The sequence below is a fragment of the Erpetoichthys calabaricus genome, chromosome 17 (assembly GCF_900747795.2).
Source record: "Erpetoichthys calabaricus chromosome 17, fErpCal1.3, whole genome shotgun sequence".
NCBI classification, from domain to species: Eukaryota; Metazoa; Chordata; class Cladistia; order Polypteriformes; family Polypteridae; genus Erpetoichthys; species Erpetoichthys calabaricus.
Genome location: NC_041410.2, coordinates 75,988,156 through 76,006,693, shown reverse-complemented (window position 1 = coordinate 76,006,693; position 18,538 = coordinate 75,988,156). Strand labels below are relative to the sequence as shown.

Here is an 18,538-nt window from a genome sequence, read left to right as displayed (position 1 = left end):
CTGTTTATATTGTACGCTGACTCATTATATGTGGGCTTTAGTGATACTGGTGGTGGGTTTTCTACAGACTTTCACCAATAACAAAACAAAAGCCTACACACAAATTCACTGCATGCAGGAGAACATCCTCTCCTGTCAGCTGGAATCTGTTTTCAGCTCTTTTCATCTATTTTTGAGCAGGAATAAGATTCCTGTTGGCACAGTGCCATTCCACTTCAGTATGTTATGAAAACTGTTGTGGTTCAATTAACAATTTTAAGGAGTGTCCAGCTGCCCAGAGTTGTCATGGGCAGGTAGTTTATCTAGGCCAACAATGACTTATCATTGGTGGTCACTTGAAATCGAGTATGACTGTTCTCCTTCTGGGCCCTGGTTCTTAGGGTGGGTAAAGATGCCAGTCCTAAACCCACATACTCTTCTGCAGTGTGGACAGGGAGAAATGGTGATTATTGGTTGTGTCGTTTTGGAAACAGCTGTCTCCTTTCTATGCCTGTGGCTAATTTCTGCAGCACTATGGAGATTTTGATTGTAATGTGCAGCACCTGCACCAAAGCACAAACAAGCTTTCTCCAGGCCTCCCTGTCAGTTGTTGACACTTCCCAGCTGTTAAGATCTATTTGGCACTTTAGGTGCCTGCCGTATGTTGTCCAGGAGTCTAAGTTGTAAAGTAGGGTTGTAAGTACTATGGCATTATATACAAGAATTTTTGCCCTGGCTTGGAGGTCTCGGTTTTCAATTTAGTCTTGATGGTACAGGACAGGCCAAAGGCGTCTCACTAAAATGCATCTGTAAATATCAGATTGGAGGAGTTGTGACTATTGTTGTGTTAAAATTCAATTCATAGCCCTGTCAATGTCTGTGTGGAGTATGTATGTTCCTCAGGTAATGTAGCTAGTAATACCACATTCATGTATGATTACAGTAATTGCCCGCTGTGTATACATCTTGAGCCCTAGCCCTGAGTGACCATTAAAGGTCCAGGACAGCCTTGATTTGAGCCAAGATATCCAGCAAAGCAAAGCAAAATGTCCAGAAAAGAGGAGGTACAAAGCTCAATGAGTGTTTGGAGTAGTGAAGAGGCCAGTGTCAGAGAACATCCACTAGCTCCCAGTTTTAAGGAGTGAGCAGGCCAGACTGCTCTTCTGGCATGTTTGAGTTTCCAACTCCTGAATGCAATTTGATGACCACATCACTGGTAATGTTGACATATATCTTATCATATCCTTCTTGCTTTTCTTCATGAAAGTATTTAATAGTATTATGAGACCCTTGTGCCTAGCATGCCAGCCTGCTCTTTGTCCATGTGGCAGCAGGAGAGTGTTGAGCTATGGGATTGTTACAGTGTACCCCTTGAGATCTAAGTAGAGTTCAGGTTTGTCAGATGAATGCTGGGACATTGGTGCACCAGAAACTTTCAGACTTCATCCTTGTGTAAAGGGAACTGCACAGGAAAATATCACATCAGATGTGTGTATGTGTGTGATTTTGTTTGTTCCCAGAAGGCAGTGTGGTTAACATTCTTTTATTTTTTTCTGGACTGATCTCAGATAGGTGGTCCAAGGATTTCGACCAGTTTGAAGTTGTCTACCCCATCCAAGTGGATGAAATTGGCCAGACCATCTCTGAGTCTTGGTCACCTAGCCTTGTGCGTGGAATTCACAAGCGGGACTTATCCTCAGCACATATCTCTGAGCACATTTACTACAAGGTTGTCCATCGGCGGCAGGAACTGCTGTTTAACTTGACTGTCAATCATAACCTGCTGGCACCAGGTTTCATATCTGAGAGAAGGCATGGTAGCCTTGCTGGAGCCAAGATCTGGAAACACAACCGCAACTCCTGCCACTTCATTGGAGATGTTCTGGACCAGGCATCTCAGAGAGGGAGAGCAGCTATTAGTGCCTGTGGGGGCCTGGTGAGTAACTAGTGGGTTTAAATGTGGTTCCATAAGATGGATATCCCTTAGACCAGGGGTGCCCAACTCCAGTCCTGGAGGGCCGCAGTGGCCGCAGGTTTTCATTCTAACCCATTTCTTAATGAGTGACCGGTTTTTGCTGCTAATTAACTTCTTTTGAATTAATTTTCTTTGACTTGCTCTTGGAGACTCAGACCCCTTAATTGTTTCTTTTTCCTTAATTAGCAGCCAAACAATAATGAGACACAAAATGAGCCAAAACAGGCCCAGCAAACTGTGACCATCATACAATATCTGAAAATAAAGAAAGGTGAAGGTCTCAGGAATGCTGATCTGCTCTTAGAAAAGAGAAAATCCTTAATTTTGGAAATGTCTGCTGTTGCACAATGAGAGTGGCAATAAGCCATGGAATTAAAGAATGGGTTTAATTAACGACAAGACTCAGCGCCTCATTAAGCAGCTGGTTGGAGTGAAATTGGTTGGAGTTTCAGGCCCTGACTTAGCTGGCCTTCTGTTGGCTCACTCACTTCACATATCACTTCTGCGTTGGTGCCATTTAAGGAAAGAAATGAAGCAATTCAGAGGAACGACGAAGAAATTCAGGGAAACATTTCTTAAAAACCAAGTCAATTAAACTTAATTCAAAAGAAGTTAATTAGCAGCAAAAACAGGTCACTAATTAAGAAAAGGGCTAGAATGAAAACCTGAAGCCACTGCGGCCCTCCAGGACTGGAGTTGGGCACCCCTGCCTTAGACAACTGTAAGGCCTGGAGGGCCCAGTGAGTGCAGGATTCTGGGGTTTCCTGGTTGAGTCTGAGGACAGCAGAGCCCAATGCTAGCAATAGGTGTTGCTGTCAGGAGTATGGAGAAGAAAGGGTGCACCATATGGGCTTCATAAGTTAAGGGATATCAGCTCTGTATAAGTAAGACAGATTTGGCCTTGCCTTTTGTGAATCCATTTATTCAATTAGAGTCCTAGGAAGCTGCCATATATCCCCGTGGAAGAGGGTACAAAATAGTACCCAAGCAGTTCATTGTAGGGCACTCTGGTAGAGAAGATGAACTCAGCACCCTGCTAAAAGCTACACTATAATGGCCACCCATCTATTTATGGTATGTTTTATCTAGGGCAGACATGTAAAATGAAGGAATTGACATTTACCATACATGACACTTATCTGAAGTGATTAGTAATCACAACGCTTGCCATATGAATAGCATGGCAGTGCATTATCTAGTACTGCTGCCTCACAAACTTGGTGTCCTAAGTTCAACTGCTACACTTAGTCATTATCTGCTTGGAGTTTACTTGTTCTCCTTCTTTCCATATGCCTTTATTCTGGTCACTTCTGTTTCCAAAAATGTGCAGATTAGGTTAATTGACAATTCAAAGCTGACTTTGTGTGCCTGAGTAGACCCTACAGTGGACTAGTGTGTCATTCAGGATTGGTTCCTCCCTTCTGTCCAGTGCTGGGATAGACAATCACATCCCAGCAATCCAAGATTTGATTAAACAGGTTAGAGAATGTTAGGGCTCATTAACTCTTTACATATTGAACACAATGGTGTTTACCCCAATAACTTTATGCACCATAGTCCAAGGCCTTGGCCACATGGAGTAAAGGGCTGCCCCTTTACCAACTCTTTTGCCCCAACCCTTCAGAGCAAGGTTAGTTTGGAAGGCAGCTGGCCTCTACAGACCCTGTGGACACATTCTTTTCAGGTACTTCACAAAGGTGCAGTACCCCTGTCGGACTGCTCTTTACAATTGTGCTGATGGTTGTTATAATAAGCCCCCTAATCTCCTGTTTGAGTTCCCTGGGTACACCTGCATCAGATTTATGTGGTACTGAACACATTTGCATAATAGCAGGATATGTCAGGTCCAAGTAAATGGTGCCATCACAGTGTTCTTCAGTCATGGAAACTTAACCATGTTGATAAAAGTGCTTCAGTAATGTTAGACCCTCTTCTTTCCCAGACAGGGGTGTTCCAGCTATCTGGCGAGGATTTCTTTATTGAACCACTGGAAGAAGCTGAAAGCAGCAGTGAAGAGAGGAAACCTCATATGATATTTAGGCGTCATGTTACGGAACGGCCTGACTCCAAGGCCACCCCTGTGAGGGGACCATGTGGAGTAAGAGGTGAGGAGGCTTGTCAGAGTTGGTGGTTCACCTCATTTGGGAGGCTGTATGCTGTGGCCTGGGCATTGTACTATATTCTAGGCCTGTGCAGTAGTCCACCTGTGGGATATGCCCGTGTCAGTACTGACTATAACTTAATTGTGTTAGTCTTGTTCTTTCAAGAATATGATGCCAGGAGGAGATTGCTGGTTGTATTTTTGTTAGTTAACTCTCCTTTAGCACCAGTCTTTTCAGCCCTGTTCGATTTTCTGTCGATGTTCCTTTTAGAGTCACATAGAAGCCATGCGCAGGAGGAGAGGAAGCGAGAGAAATGGCAACAGAGGCATCAGCGGCCACGGAGAATCCGTCAGCGTTCAATCAGCAAAGAAAAGTGGGTAGAGTCCCTAGTGGTGGCTGACCGCAAGATGGTGGAGTACCATGGCAGTGAGAACGTGGAGAACTATGTGCTGACTGTCATGAACATGGTGAGTAGCTTCTGCCAACACAAGTCTGTAGTGTTTGGGCATTAGTAACAGCCAGATCACTGAGGGAAATCCTATGGGCTCAAGGGCAGGAACACCTTGTCCCTTTTAGATCATTTCTACTAGCCAGGACTCAAATGTGCCAGCTTACTAAATTAGCATCCGTGACCTCCCAGTCTCTCTTTGCCCCTTGTCTTGCTCTGTTTGGTGGAATCTCAATATTCTTTGCTGAGTCCTCATATGATGGTTCCTGAATGGTATCCAGACTCTCTCTGACCCCATACTCTCTCCTGTTGTGCCATCTTGGTGGTCTCCAAACTACTTATGCTCCCACTTTTGTATTTTATCAACAGAGCCATTCCTCTTCATAATAGAGTCACTTATTTCATGGATACTGCCCAGGCTGCTACTTGGCCAGTTGCTTTGTTTTCTGCTGGTGTTTATAGTTTTTACTTTAGTGTAAACAACAGAAAACCACATGGGGAAAATAATGGTTAGATTAAGCGATACAAGCACGAGCCAGCAGAAGCAAACTGAGTGACCGATGGCTTTTAATTGTCATTGTTCTTGTAGGTGGCCAGCTTATTCCACGACGCCAGTATTGGAAACTCCATCAACATTGTTGTTGTTCGACTGGTCACCCTTGAAGAGGATGAGGTAAGGAACCAAAATGACCAAGGTCAAGGGACAGACCTTTTCGGCCTGTTTCAGCTGGGAGGGTGGTGTCTGATTTGTGCCAAGTGATGAGAGAGCTGTGTAATGGCCTGTCTGCTGGTAACCAGAGAAGCTTGTCATCCCTTTGACCATAGTGCTTTAGACTGGACTTTAGAAAGGTGATCAGTGTACCAAATGATGGGGTGCTTGCAGGTTATTAGAATTCCTTGCAATAGATGGCTTATACTGAAGCAGGTCCCACTGAATGGAGTAGCCAAGTATTAGAGTCTATTGTAGTGACCAGAGCAGCATATAGTGGACTACATCCTTACGAACTGAGTGTTATGGACTGAAATTTGCACAATTTATCAAAGGGCCAAAATATGAATTACTTTTAGGTTGTAGGGTAACTTGCAATGGGCTGCTTCTCCAGCACCAGAGCCACTTAAAATTTGATTGCATCTTAAAGACTTGAACAGCATACATCAGACTTAATTTAGGGAGAAGAGTAATACGTCGTATACCTCTTGTAATTAATAAGAGTGTCATTGCTTAGAATTCATTCAGTTAATATCAGGCTGCAGGATAGTGTGATGCATCTTGGTTATTAAATCTTCACGTAATGGACTGCTCCCTGGTGACCACATCGCACAAAGCACTGGTACCCAAAATGACTTCACCCATCTTATCCTGGAGGAAATGGAGCCAATACCAAATCTTTGGTTGAATCCTTGTAGTGTATAATATGTGATAAACAAGGATAAAGAGTGGATGACTGGATGAAATAATTCACAAAAAACATGGAATAATTGCAGAGTTGTCTTTCCATACTAGAGTTTAATCTCAAACTGGGAAGAAAATAGCTGGTTTGCAGGTTAAGATTTCATGAGGCAGGAAGGGGTGGGTCCAGATAGACAGACAACGGAAGTGACATCAGCGATGGAGTGGCTGTCAATCTTCCATTCTATAGATAGAGACAAAGAGAAGGCATTAGCACACCGTGCTAACACCTGGTCTGGCAGGTAAATGCCATCACCAAAGACATTAAGTTCTCGCCAATACGACTATAATAGACAATAATGACTAAAATGTACTGCTTCCAGAGGAACAGGAGCAGCTTGTAGGACCAGAGCAATATATAGGAGATGGTATCTTAGTGACCCTTAGTGATCAGGACTTCAGGATTTCAACCATTTTGTCAAAGTGCCAAGTAGCAGGCTGCATTTCATTTGTCAAATCACAGAGTTATGGACTGCTATAAGATGGCCCAGGCATCTTATAGCAGAAGGCATCCCAGTGACCAGAGCAGCATGTAGAGAACTGCTTAGATTAAGCAGAGTGCCACTTAACAGACTTACTTTGGGCTTTCAGGGTGACAGCTAATGGATTGTGTTTAGGTTATTAGATCTTAAGGAAGTGAACTGCTTCCAGATGACCAGTGCATGCAGAGGACTGTATCCTTGTGTCCAGAGAGCCATGGTTTTGTCTCTATATGGGTTTACAGAGTACCAGGCCAAGGGCTGGAGATAGGTTGTTCAAATGTTTTTAATGGATCACAGCTAGAAATTAGAGTAGTTTTGTAATGGAAACTTCTAGGTGACCAGAGAAGTTTATAATGAGAAACCTCCAGCTGATCTCAGTCCCATGTATAGATCTTCACTAGAAACTAAAGCACCATATTATTACCAACATTCAGGGTTCATGTTATGTCTGCCAGTTTCGTGGAGCATTTTTATTGGCTTTGTTTATGAGTAACATCATCAGTGCAGTGACATCAACAGTGAATGAACAGCAACCATGCATTCTGCAAGAGTTTGGAAGATGTCACTGACCTAATGAAAGATGTTTATCTTTATCTGCGTAATGACCATATTTTATTATCTGTTTTTGTGATTTACCTTTTTTCACAGGATGACCTCAAAATTACACACCATGCAGACAACACCCTTTCCAGCTTCTGCAAGTGGCAGAAAGACATTAACATGAAAGGAGACATACATCCTATCCACCATGATGTGGCTATACTGCTAACCAGGTCCTGTCTGGTATTCTTTATTTGGTGGGGAGGCCCTGGGGAGGTGACAGGGGGTGTTTCTAAGAAGTAGTTTGTGTGAGAAAAGGCTAAATGAGGTGCACTTGATGTGTAGAATGCTTTATACATTTGTTAGTGACTAGTCAAGATTAGCTCTGTAAGTCACACTCAGCAGGGAATCTTAGACTGAAACCAGAGATATAGTTCATCTCTCAAATACTTTACTTATAGACAAGGCAGAGATATGGAAGTCCAGTGCAATTTGTAAAGTGTCTATAGACCCTCTGCTGGGCTGACTGGTCAGTCAAAGCTGCTCAGCATCACAGAGGGTCAGTGGTCCTCAAGAGACTTTCCTTACTGCATTGATTACTGACCTGCTGCCCTTGACTCATGACCCTTGCCTGCAGAGGTCTAACCCCCAAGCTGACCCTTTCTGACCTCCTTGTATCATGTCTGCTATTTGTTGAAGACGTTCCATAATTATGTAGTCCACCCCAGCCCTATCATTTACTGCCCAAGTACAGTGATTTGTTGTGGGGTTGTGTGGGATGAGCCCATCACTCAGAAGCTGCCGGGCGGCTTGAGGTGGCCTGTCAAATGCTTCTTCTAACTTACTCTTTCATGTTGGCAGGAAGGACATTTGTGCTGCAATGAACAGACCCTGTGAGACCCTGGGCCTCTCTCATGTTGCTGGCATGTGCCAGCCTCACCGCAGCTGTAACATCAATGAGGACACTGGCTTGCCTGTTGCTTTCACTATAGCACATGAACTTGGACACAGGTATGTGGCCTTTCTTGCTACCCAACACCTTTGTCCTGAGTGTATGATTGACCACTAGCGCAGGGTGACTTTACTTTTAGGCAGCCATGAGCAGTGGTTCTGTCAGTGAATGCTACACTTGTACACATGGTAACCGTAGGATGTTTCCATAGAACAAGGAGGTATCTAATCTCTTGTTCTCAGGGTGCATTCTGCTGGGCCCACAGTTAAATGGACCAACCATCGCTGGGCCTGCTGGGACGATGAATGGCCTGCAGAGCACCATGGAAAAACAGATAATAATTTGAAATCATCTCTGTGATTCACCCCGACGTGGGAGTCAGGGGACAAGACTCAGGAATCACTCACAAGGTGTCAGAGGGACCCCTGCACATCCAGTAGGGACTTAGCTAAGGTGCTTACATGCAGCAGGCCTTCATGAAGCAGAAACATAGCCTTGTATTTTCTGTAGTACAGCGGTGGCCCCTGTTATCTGTAATAGAGCGGATACTGAGCAGCTATTCATTCTGCTCTCACTCAGCAATGTCTGTGCCCCGTGGGTTAACACGACTCTATTTGTTCTACTGCACATTCCATATTTTGGCCAAGAGTCTCAGTGATGTCATAGCCGACTTGGTAAGTGAACCCAGCAAAGTTCTAAAAACATGGGGTTCTCTGCACTTAAAAAATATCAAATAGCTCCCACAACTGAATTAACAAAAACACTTTGATCTTTGCCTACTGAAAATGAAGCTATTTCCTGTTTCAACCCCAATTAATTAAATAGAAGTGCAACTTTAGTCAGCCCCGTGCAAATGTTAAGGATGTCTTTTTGCTAATGAAGCTCTCACTTAGATACTCAGACCTGCTCACACTTTTCAGTGTAGTGTTAGGACCACCCTGGTGCTTCATCTAGACAGTTTGAGGAGATCAGTGATAGCTAGGCCATCCTTGTAGTCTTCTTCAACATTAAGTCAACCTCGTGTTACCCTACTCTGATATTCAGACAGATCATTGGGGGGCATTTCAGCACAATTTTAGGATGTCATGGCAGGGAGATTAACACCATTCAGCATTATATACCTTTAGCATTAACCAGATGTACTGGCCAGTTCTACTCTGATATTCATGTCACTCTGCAGGTCGAATCCAACACATTATTCAGGGCCTATCTTCATAGTGAGTCTCCCTCAAATATATGGGGTACCCGTTAGGATTAGCAGCACTCCATTTTGCTGTCATCCCGCCATCCTTGTCTCCAATCTAACCTGAACAACAGTCAAAATCAGGCAATAGTGGAAGGATAGAAGCTTAAAAAAATTTTGCATCCCTGGCCCATCTTCAATATGTAGATATACTTGCAGCATCAATTTTTTTGGACTTTAGGTTAAAATATGAATGGTACAAAGGTATGCAGTAAACTGTATATAAATATACACAATATATGGTGAATAAAAAGACATGTAACTCTTACAAAGGGTTGTGGTCCCAGCTGGGAAAACCCTGTTTAATGGCCATAAGCAATGTTAAATGGAAAGATAAAGTAAGGTGATTGGCTTAATAGCTGCGTTATAAAGTGGAGTACTCTGTTCTGCTTCAGAGAGTTCTGCTCTTTTCAGCAGCTGGTTCAAACTGAACATGCTTCTTTAATAGTAAGAATCCTGAAGTGGCGGGTCTTTAGAGGTGGGCTGGAAGTGATGTCACACATCTTCAGAGGTGTCCTCCTCCACTCTCACAGCAGACATTAGTGGCAGGTTATTGGCCTTGCATTGCTTTTACCTTTACCTCTGTGTTCACCCAAACAAGACCCCGTAAGGCATTCGCCATGCTTATGTATCTGAAAGTATATAAAACATATACTGTATATAGAGACGGATAGTGCGTGGCCCTCAGGCTTCCCTGAATTTCTACATTAATTACTAATAACAGTGTGGTCTGATCTTCAACTATGTTACAATATTAGGCAAACACTTTTTACTCAAAGTAGTAACACATAAACAATTACACTTCTCGTCAATACAGAACACATCCCTTTATATAATTCAGGTTTTTAAAAGTCTGGACATCTCAAACCTAATGATGTCTTCCAAAGCTAACTAGAGTTGGGATAAGACTGAAGGTGTCCATATTAAAAGATACTGTGAATTTCCCCTTGGGATTAATAAAGTATCTATCTATCTATCTATCTATCTATCTATCTATCTATCTATCTATCTATCTATCTATCTATCTATCTATCTATCTATCTATCTATCTATCTATCTATCTATCTATCTATCTATCTATCTATCTATCTATCTATCTATCTATCTATCTATCTATCTATCACTCTACTCTACTCTACTCTACTCTACTCAGCTGGTTGCTGACTGAGTCTCCTTTCCTCAAGAAACATCCATTCATGCAAACCATGAAATATCTGAGGACATTTGAAGAAGAACTGTACAGATGCATACATCTGAAAAGCACTTCTAAAGGTCTTGATATTCATCAGTCCACAGCAAGACATGCTTTATATAAATGGGGAAAATTCAGTACGGTTGCTACTGTTTATCAGAGGGTGCATTCTACAAAGATCACATCCAGAGCACAACATGCAATAGTGAAGGAAGTGGAAAAAATCCCCAGGGTAGCAGCAAAGGACCATCAAAAATCCCTTGGACTAGTCAAAGTCTCAATCAACGTGTCTACCATAAGAAAAACGTTGAACGATAATGGTGTTTATGGATGAACACTACTGTTCTTTGAAAAAAAAAACCAATGCAGTATCTCTCGAGTTTGTAAAAAATAAAAAAAACACACCTGGGCCAATGTCCTGTGTGCAGATGAGACAAAACCTGAACTGTTTGGCAGAATTAAACACTCCACACCAGAATCAAAACATAATCCCATCCCATCCCAACCATGAAGTATGGTGTAGGGCAGCGTTTCTCAACCTTTAAGTATTTGCGATCCGAGTTTTCATAACAGTTTTTTTGAAAGGAGCCCACTAACACCAATTTGTTCTTTTTTAATTAATGATATATCATAGATGCATATTTTATTATACCTACTTAACTTTTATCAACATTTATCTAACTCTATATTTATTTTTCTAGTATCAGAATATAGTTTAAGTTAATTTGTTTTGGTTTCAATAGATGTATTTTTGATTCTTGTTTTCTTTTTTTCACATCTTCGTGCCCCCCTTTTTGTTACTTCGCGCCCCCCCTAAGGGGGCCTGCCCCACAGATTGAGAACCACTGGTGTAGGGAGCATCATAGTTTGGAGCTCCTTGACTTACTTGAAGCCTGGACAGCTTGCATTCATGGAGAAAACAATGAATTCAAAAATATATCAAGAAATTTTACAGGAGAAAATCAAGAGAGAACCTGGGTGATACAACATGACAATGGCCCATAACACAAAGCAAGAATGGCTTAAACTGAATGTACTTCATGTCCTCAGCCCATTTAAGATGCTGTTTTCATAACCTAAATAGAGCTGTCCAAGCAAGGAATCCCAGAAATATCAACAGAATTAACCAGCTTTGTAAGAAGGAATGGCCTAAAATTCTTCAAATCGTGTTAGTCTTATTAGCAGCTGCAGGAAATAATGAAGTTATTGCTGCTGCGGGAGGTTCTGCAAGGTTCTAAAGACAAGGCTTTGCATACTTTTTGCAGCCTGGAATGTGAATGTTTAAGCCGTGTGTTCAGTTTTGCCAAGAAGCAGGGTGTGTGTCTACAGTTAGGCGGGTATGAGCAGTGCTCATCCTTTGAAAAATCAGAAACAATATTATTTTGGCATTTTGTTGCCTCCCTCGCTCTGTACAAGTGATAACAATGATCATACAAACCCATAAACACATCCAAATGCCCATCCCAGGATGACATCCTAGCAACACCACTAAGACGAAATGCAGTTGTTTATGTGTTACTAGTTTCAGTAGATTGTATTTATCTGTTGCTAGCCACGTTACCCGGTAATAGAATCCATTTTTAAAAATATTTAGTATCTCTTGCCCTACGTGTACCTTCAGTGTCGTTCCTTGGTCTGAATCTCTCTTGCGTTTCCTCTGTCAGGCACACTCCTGTAAAAGCCTGCTTCTCAAATTCTGTCATCTTGCTTTCCTCCAGTCTGCTTTAATCCACTCAGTGTTGCTACTACAAGTTTGCTCCTCCTCGGGTGTCTCACACTTGCACTTCCTCTTTCATTTGCATCATCAAAGTCAAACTGGCCAATCGCACCAAAGCTAAACTGACCAATCAGATTACTCTGAGGGACTAGACACACAAACACCGACCATACCGTTTTATTATTTAGCAGATTGTGACTTAGTCAAAGATCAGACCACATTTGTTATGAGTAATTAGTGCAGAAATTCAGAGAATGCCCCCTCTGGAACATTCATATTATCTTGCAGTGTTATCATTGCACCTCTTCAGCCACTTGAGAGTGACAGGCCCTGTTTTGCACTTACTAACATTGGAAAACAGGTAACCTTTTTGTAACTCTATCTGGGTTGTAACTCATGAAGTGTAAAAGCATTTAAATGGATTACAAGGAGGTCAAAAGGTTAGAGACAAGCCATTTTGACATTAATAGCAATGGGTGTACAGGAAAGAGAAAATAACACGTCAAAGCTGCACTCTGCATAAGCTTAACTTAGGTATACAGCAAGATGTTCATTTGTTTTAGGATGTAGCTTTGTTTCTAATGATTTGGAAAACAAAAACTAAGACCATGACAAGTGCAGACCTTATTAAAAGTTCACTCAACAATTATTTCTAAATTCAATGTCTGTTTAGATCTGAAAGTGTGTCACAAGTTTGTTGAGATTCTTTTTTGGAGCCTATAAAGATTGTGCTTAATGAAGAGGATCAGCACTCTTTCAAAGTAGACAGCAGTTTGGAAGGAAACACCAAACCTGGATTGCTAAAGGCAAGTTACAGGCAAGCGGATCTAAAGTCCAGTGTGACACTGCACAGTTGCTCACTCACACATGTAATTGAGTAGGCTTGTGGTTTTGGCAGCATTCAGCACTCTGTAGCATTAGTTCCAGTCAGATATTCAGTTCACCCTGCAGCGCAGCGCTAAGTCCAATCCACCACGTAAACATTTTGCGGTGTGAGCTAAATGAGATCTCCATCAGCCAGCCACAGATGAGCCAGCCTTCTTCATGGTGATTGTCAGATGATCTCTCTCTGTGTCACCTCCCACCTTCCTTGTGCAGCATCACCACTACACTCCACTCCACCTGTAAATCACATCCTCATCGCCAATTCTCTCATTTCGAAGACTGGTGCTGTGGTGAACTGTCAGTGGACAGTTGTGAACCCACAATCTCTGGTTCAGAGGCCAGCACTTTGCAGCGTGAGCTAAATTGAGAGCACTACCCGTCAGCCGTGGCACAGAGCCCCGTCTCTGTACACTGGGAGTGGTACTTTTCCAGGTGATGTCAGTTGATCTATCTCTGTGTCAGCCACCACCTTATCTGTGTAGTGTTGCCACAACACTCCACCTGTCCACTGTGTAAACCACATCCTGATCTCTCTGTTCAAAGATTGGTGTTGTGGATAGCACTTTGTGGCAAGAGCTAAATGGAGAGCACTACCCATCAGCTATGGCACAGAGGCCATGAGTGGTGGTCTTCTGTGTCAGCTACCACCTTCTCAGTAGAGTGTCGCCACAACACTCCACCTGTGTCCACAGTGCAAATCACATCCTCATCGCCAATTCTCTTAGTTCAAAGATTGGTTCTGTAGTGAATTGTCGGTGGCCAGTCGTGAGCCCACAATCTCTGGCTAAGATGTGAGCATTTTGCAGCGTGAGCTAAATGAAATCTCCATCAGTCAGTCACGGACGAGCCTGTCTCCTTCCTGGTGATGTCAGATGATGTTTCTCTGTGTCAGCCACCACCTTCTTTGTGTAGTGTTGCCACAATACTCCACCTGTCCACAGTGCAAACCATATCCTGATCTCTCAGTTCAAAGATTGGTGCTGTGGTGTACTGTCGGTGGCCATTTGCAAACCCATAATCTCTGGCTCAGAGGATAACACTTTGTGGTGTGAGCTAAATGGAGAGCACTACCCATCAGCCGTGGCACAGAGGCTATGAGTGATGTTCTTCTTGGTGATCTCTCTCTGTGTCAGCCGCCACTTTCTCTATGAAGTATCACCACAACACTCCACCTGTGTCCACAGTGCATATCACATCCTTATCGCCAATTCTCTCAGTTCGAAGATTGGTTCTGTGGTGAGTTGTCGGTGGCCAGTCATGAGCCCACAATCTCTGGCTAAGATGTTAGCATTTTGCAGTGTGAGCTAAATGAGATTTCTATGAGTCAGCCACGGATGAGCCTGTCTCCTTCCTGGTGCTGTCAGATGATCTCTGTCTGTATCAGCCCCCACCTTCTCTGTGCCTCATAACCACTACACAATCTCACGAGGTTAAGCCTTTTTCTAGTCCTTATCTCATTTTGCAGAGCTAGCCACATATCAATAATCCCATGGACCTTTTAGTAACAGATGCACTTTGATTTTCAGGTTACCCTGAATATGTAGAATAAGCTGAATGGTTTGTTCTTCTCCGAAATTCAGGTAACTCTACTGTATCAGTCCCATTGATGTATTAAAAGCCATAACTATAATTTGATAGAACTGCAGGGATCACTACTTTCGGATATGAAGGTGATCATGCCATAGTAACTTCATTCTAATTAACATTGCTTAATTTGGGGTTACTCTTACTGTGATAATCATGCCACTCTCAAATATTATCCTCACATCAATGTTCAGAACACCAGGCTTCATTCTTGATACTGACATGCTCATAGACAGTTTACCTTACCAAAAGCTGACTTCAACATCTACACTACCATGTTGGCATTGCCCCTTACCAACAGCATCTTCAGTTGAACCTTCAGGGTTAGCTTGACTGTCATATTTATGTCATTCTGTAGACAAATCCCAAATCATGATGTTCAGTCAAACCTACAGGCTTTGCCTCACTTTAATATGTACATCAGTTTGTAAGCAGATCTCATCTGAAGTGTTCAGCTCGATCAGCAGTGTTAGCCCTACTCCATCCTCTTGGCCTTTTAAGTGTCAGCTCAGATCCTATATACAGGACAGCATGAAGTGATAGCCAGTTGGCCTCTCTTAGATTTTTCAGCCTAAATTACAGTTGACCTCTCATATTCAGGCTAGCTGCTTTGCTCTGAATGTTAGTTGACCCTACAGTATTAGCATCACTTAGACTTTCCAGCTAACATTGCAAGGTTAGCTTTGCTCAGATTTTCAGGTCATCTTAAAGTTTAAGTACCTGTCAGATATCCACATGCACTGAGAGCAGAACTGAGATCTTGTGCCTAGTCACGTTATTGTAGGGCCCACTCATTTTCCCTTTTTGTGGGACCTCTGCCTCTTACTGTGTCGCAGCTTTGGGATTCAGCATGATGGAACCAACAATGACTGTGAGCCGATTGGGAAAAGACCTTTCATCATGTCTCCACAGCTCCTGTATGGTGCCGCACCTCCCATCTGGTCCCGCTGCAGTCGAGAATACATAACCCGCTTCTTTGAGTGAGTACAAAAGCTCTTTCTAAAGTTCATGTTTACAGAAAAGACAATTCTGGGCTTTAGTAGCTGAGGGTTGGGAGCTGGAGGTGGGAGTTAGGAGCTTGTGGTCTCAAAGGCCATTAGGGACCTACAGGAATATAAATTAAATGTGTCCAATCTGTTGTTTTAGTACTGGGGTTGCATCCTATTGTGTATTGCCAACTGGTATTACAGCTGAGTACAGTAATTCATCATCCTGTCTCCAGGAAACCTAGTAAGCCATTCAAGAGCCCCCATGATCTCTCGGGTCGGAAACCATTTAAGAGACGCTGTCACCTTCTGGCTTGAGGCATGCTGTGTGGTGTTCTCAGCCCTGCTGTGCAAGGCCCTGCCTGAAGCTTCTGTGTTAATTTGCTCTTCCTCTAACTGGCATTGTAAATGAATGATGTGCTCCCTGCTTTAGATCTGTCACCCTGCTCGATCTTCTTATTAACTGCAATATCCCTTTCAAGAAGATGGATGCCTCCCTCAGCTTCTGAAGAAGCAGCTCTCTCTGTGCCAAATGTGTGCTGGCAGCAGCAAGTGCTTTTTCTACTGAGCTGTTTCACTTTCCCTGGCGCAGCGAGAGACTTTCACAGGGAGCCTGAAAGGTGACAGTTCCATGGTGGCTGTAGTCATTTTTTAATTAGCACTTAGCTTCCTGGCACACAGTTCTTAGCATGTACTCTGTCTTTCAAGTGTGTGCCAAGACATGGCATGCAGGCTGCAGTACATACATCTCTTGCTCCCATAAGTGAGTATTTTTCTCTGTCTCTCCATTTCTTTTCAAATTGTGAAACTGCAAGCCTTAAAATGTGTTGCCTCCACCAGTCATATGCAGCATCTGACGGGCAGGCTCACTGGGTATCCGCTTCTTGTTTGCCCCAAAGAGCAGCCTGTGCCACATCTCCCCTTGTGACGGCTACCATTCTGTTGCAGGAGTTGTGTGCTCCACCTATAACAACCCTCTTGTTGTCTACAGCCGTGGCTGGGGTCTGTGCCTGGATGAGCCTCCAGCTCAAGACACCATCGAGTTGGAATTTGTGCCCCCTGGAGTGATCTACGATGCCTCTCACCAGTGTCGGCTTCAGTACGGCTCTGACTCCATCTTCTGTGACGACATGGACGTAAGCCCACTTACCACTTCATAGATAGCTATCACAAAACTGTGATCACTGCAAATGTGCCACACAGAGTACTGTATAGCCTTTTCTTCTACTACTTCTCTTCCCTGTTATCTTTTCTTTTGTGCTAAATTCACATGAGCGTATATTTGGCATGGCTAGAAGCAATTACTGTACAATTGCCAAAGTAATTATAGTAGTAATGAAAATGCAAATGAGTTTTTATAGCAAAATCATTACAAGAAGGCACATCATAAGCACATAATGACAGTGAAATTAAGACACATAGTGAGCTGTTAGAGAAGCCCACCCCTGGTATCCTTTTAAGCTGGCGAGTGGTGGGAGTTGCCCAATTGCCACTTGTCCTTGATTGAGATGGACACCTAGTCACTCCACTTCCTCTGTTTGACTGTACCTCTGCAGCCAAGATGGGGTCACTCTGACTCCGTCAAGATCAGCCTTCGCTTTGTATCTGTGAACATGGAAAGCTGGTCCTGTGAGATGAACTCAGGGTCACCTATAATGCCAGATAACAGTCTCTATTGCTTTGCACCTTGGTCTATTTGGTTTCATTGTTGATTGACTTGTGGATGCAATGGATGGTTGGATGGGGCTGCTCCTGGTCTGGGTTCAGCTCACAGATCATGAGAGCCACTTCCTTAAGGAGTTTTATCTGGACAAGGATACAGATTTGTAATGGGTCAAATTCTGCAGATCTTGTTAGTAGCTTCACGTTCAGTTTTGATCTGTGTCTATCTGTAATTTTAGGAAGAGAGCAGCTGGTATAAGGCAGGAACCATCCCTGGAATGGTGAAAATCTTCATCTGCTAAGATTCAAATTTAGTGATGATTTATCAACATGACATGATATGTGGTATTACTAAAGAATTACATTGCCAGTACTAAATCCATGTAAATGATCTTATGATAGACTTTCAGGCCCTCATTTTCTAAATCCTCTGATTCCGATGCAGGGCTGTGAAGGCAAAGGTCAGCAACCAATCTGCTCGTCCATTGAAAGGCATACTCACTCAAAATGTGATCATTTATAGATATTAATTTAATCTTCATGCCTTTGAAAGAGAGATGGAATCCTAACTACCATACAAATGTGAGGGGAACATGAAAAGTCCACATAAACAGGGATTGGGGCAGAATTTGAACCTAGGACACTGGAGCTGAGAGGTGGCAAAGCTAAAAGCTGCACTGCTCTGTTAGTAAAGGAAATATATATATCCCCAAGGAGATGCGGTCGCTCCTCTGAAACCCCCTCTTAAACGGTGATACAATGGGAAACAAATAACAGTTGTTTTTTTTTTACCTCAACTTTTCTCGATCAGTTGCTGGCTTGCTGCTGCTGCCGTGCCGTGTGATCTGCATCTTGCATGGCACTTCGAACATTTAAAAGCCTGTACAGCAGCTGTCCTACTCTTTGTCTTTTATTTCTGGCCCCAGGCCTGGTTAAATCTCTTGGCACAAAGTCTCGTCTCGCGGGATGTGAGTTCTTGATATTTTTTAGTTTATAATTTAAAAATGGAATAAGAATCTGAAAATCTAACATCACATTAAAGTTCGATAAATTCTGAAAAGAATGATACCAAACATATATATGTAGGTTTTAAATAAGCCCGATTTAAAGCGTGACAAAAAGCGTGACATTAAAACGTCACATAAAATCATTGCACAAAATCGTTGCACTTTTAGGCTTAGGGTTTTATATGTATAGAGTAGATATATATACATATAGATTTATATATATATATATATATATATATATATATATATATATATATACATTATGTAGGAAGAGCCTGGTAGTGCAGTGGTCAGTGCTTCTGCCTCATGGATCCTGCATGTGCACTTTGCGTGT

The 18,538-nt window shown here is 42.8% G+C and overlaps 1 protein-coding gene across 1 annotated transcript in view; it reads left to right on the top strand.

Annotated features, from left to right (window-relative positions):
- LOC114667294 (A disintegrin and metalloproteinase with thrombospondin motifs 7) overlaps positions 1-18,538 on the top strand; it is a 92,102-nt gene that overhangs the window by 7,278 nt on the left and 66,286 nt on the right. The window contains exons 2-9 of the mRNA XM_028822548.2: positions 1,548-1,915; positions 3,897-4,059; positions 4,327-4,523; positions 5,094-5,177; positions 7,085-7,209; positions 7,838-7,987; positions 15,386-15,529; positions 16,527-16,671. Coding sequence (XP_028678381.1) covers positions 1,548-1,915; positions 3,897-4,059; positions 4,327-4,523; positions 5,094-5,177; positions 7,085-7,209; positions 7,838-7,987; positions 15,386-15,529; positions 16,527-16,671 — 1,376 coding nt within the window. The remainder of the gene's footprint in view (positions 1-1,547; positions 1,916-3,896; positions 4,060-4,326; positions 4,524-5,093; positions 5,178-7,084; positions 7,210-7,837; positions 7,988-15,385; positions 15,530-16,526; positions 16,672-18,538) is intronic.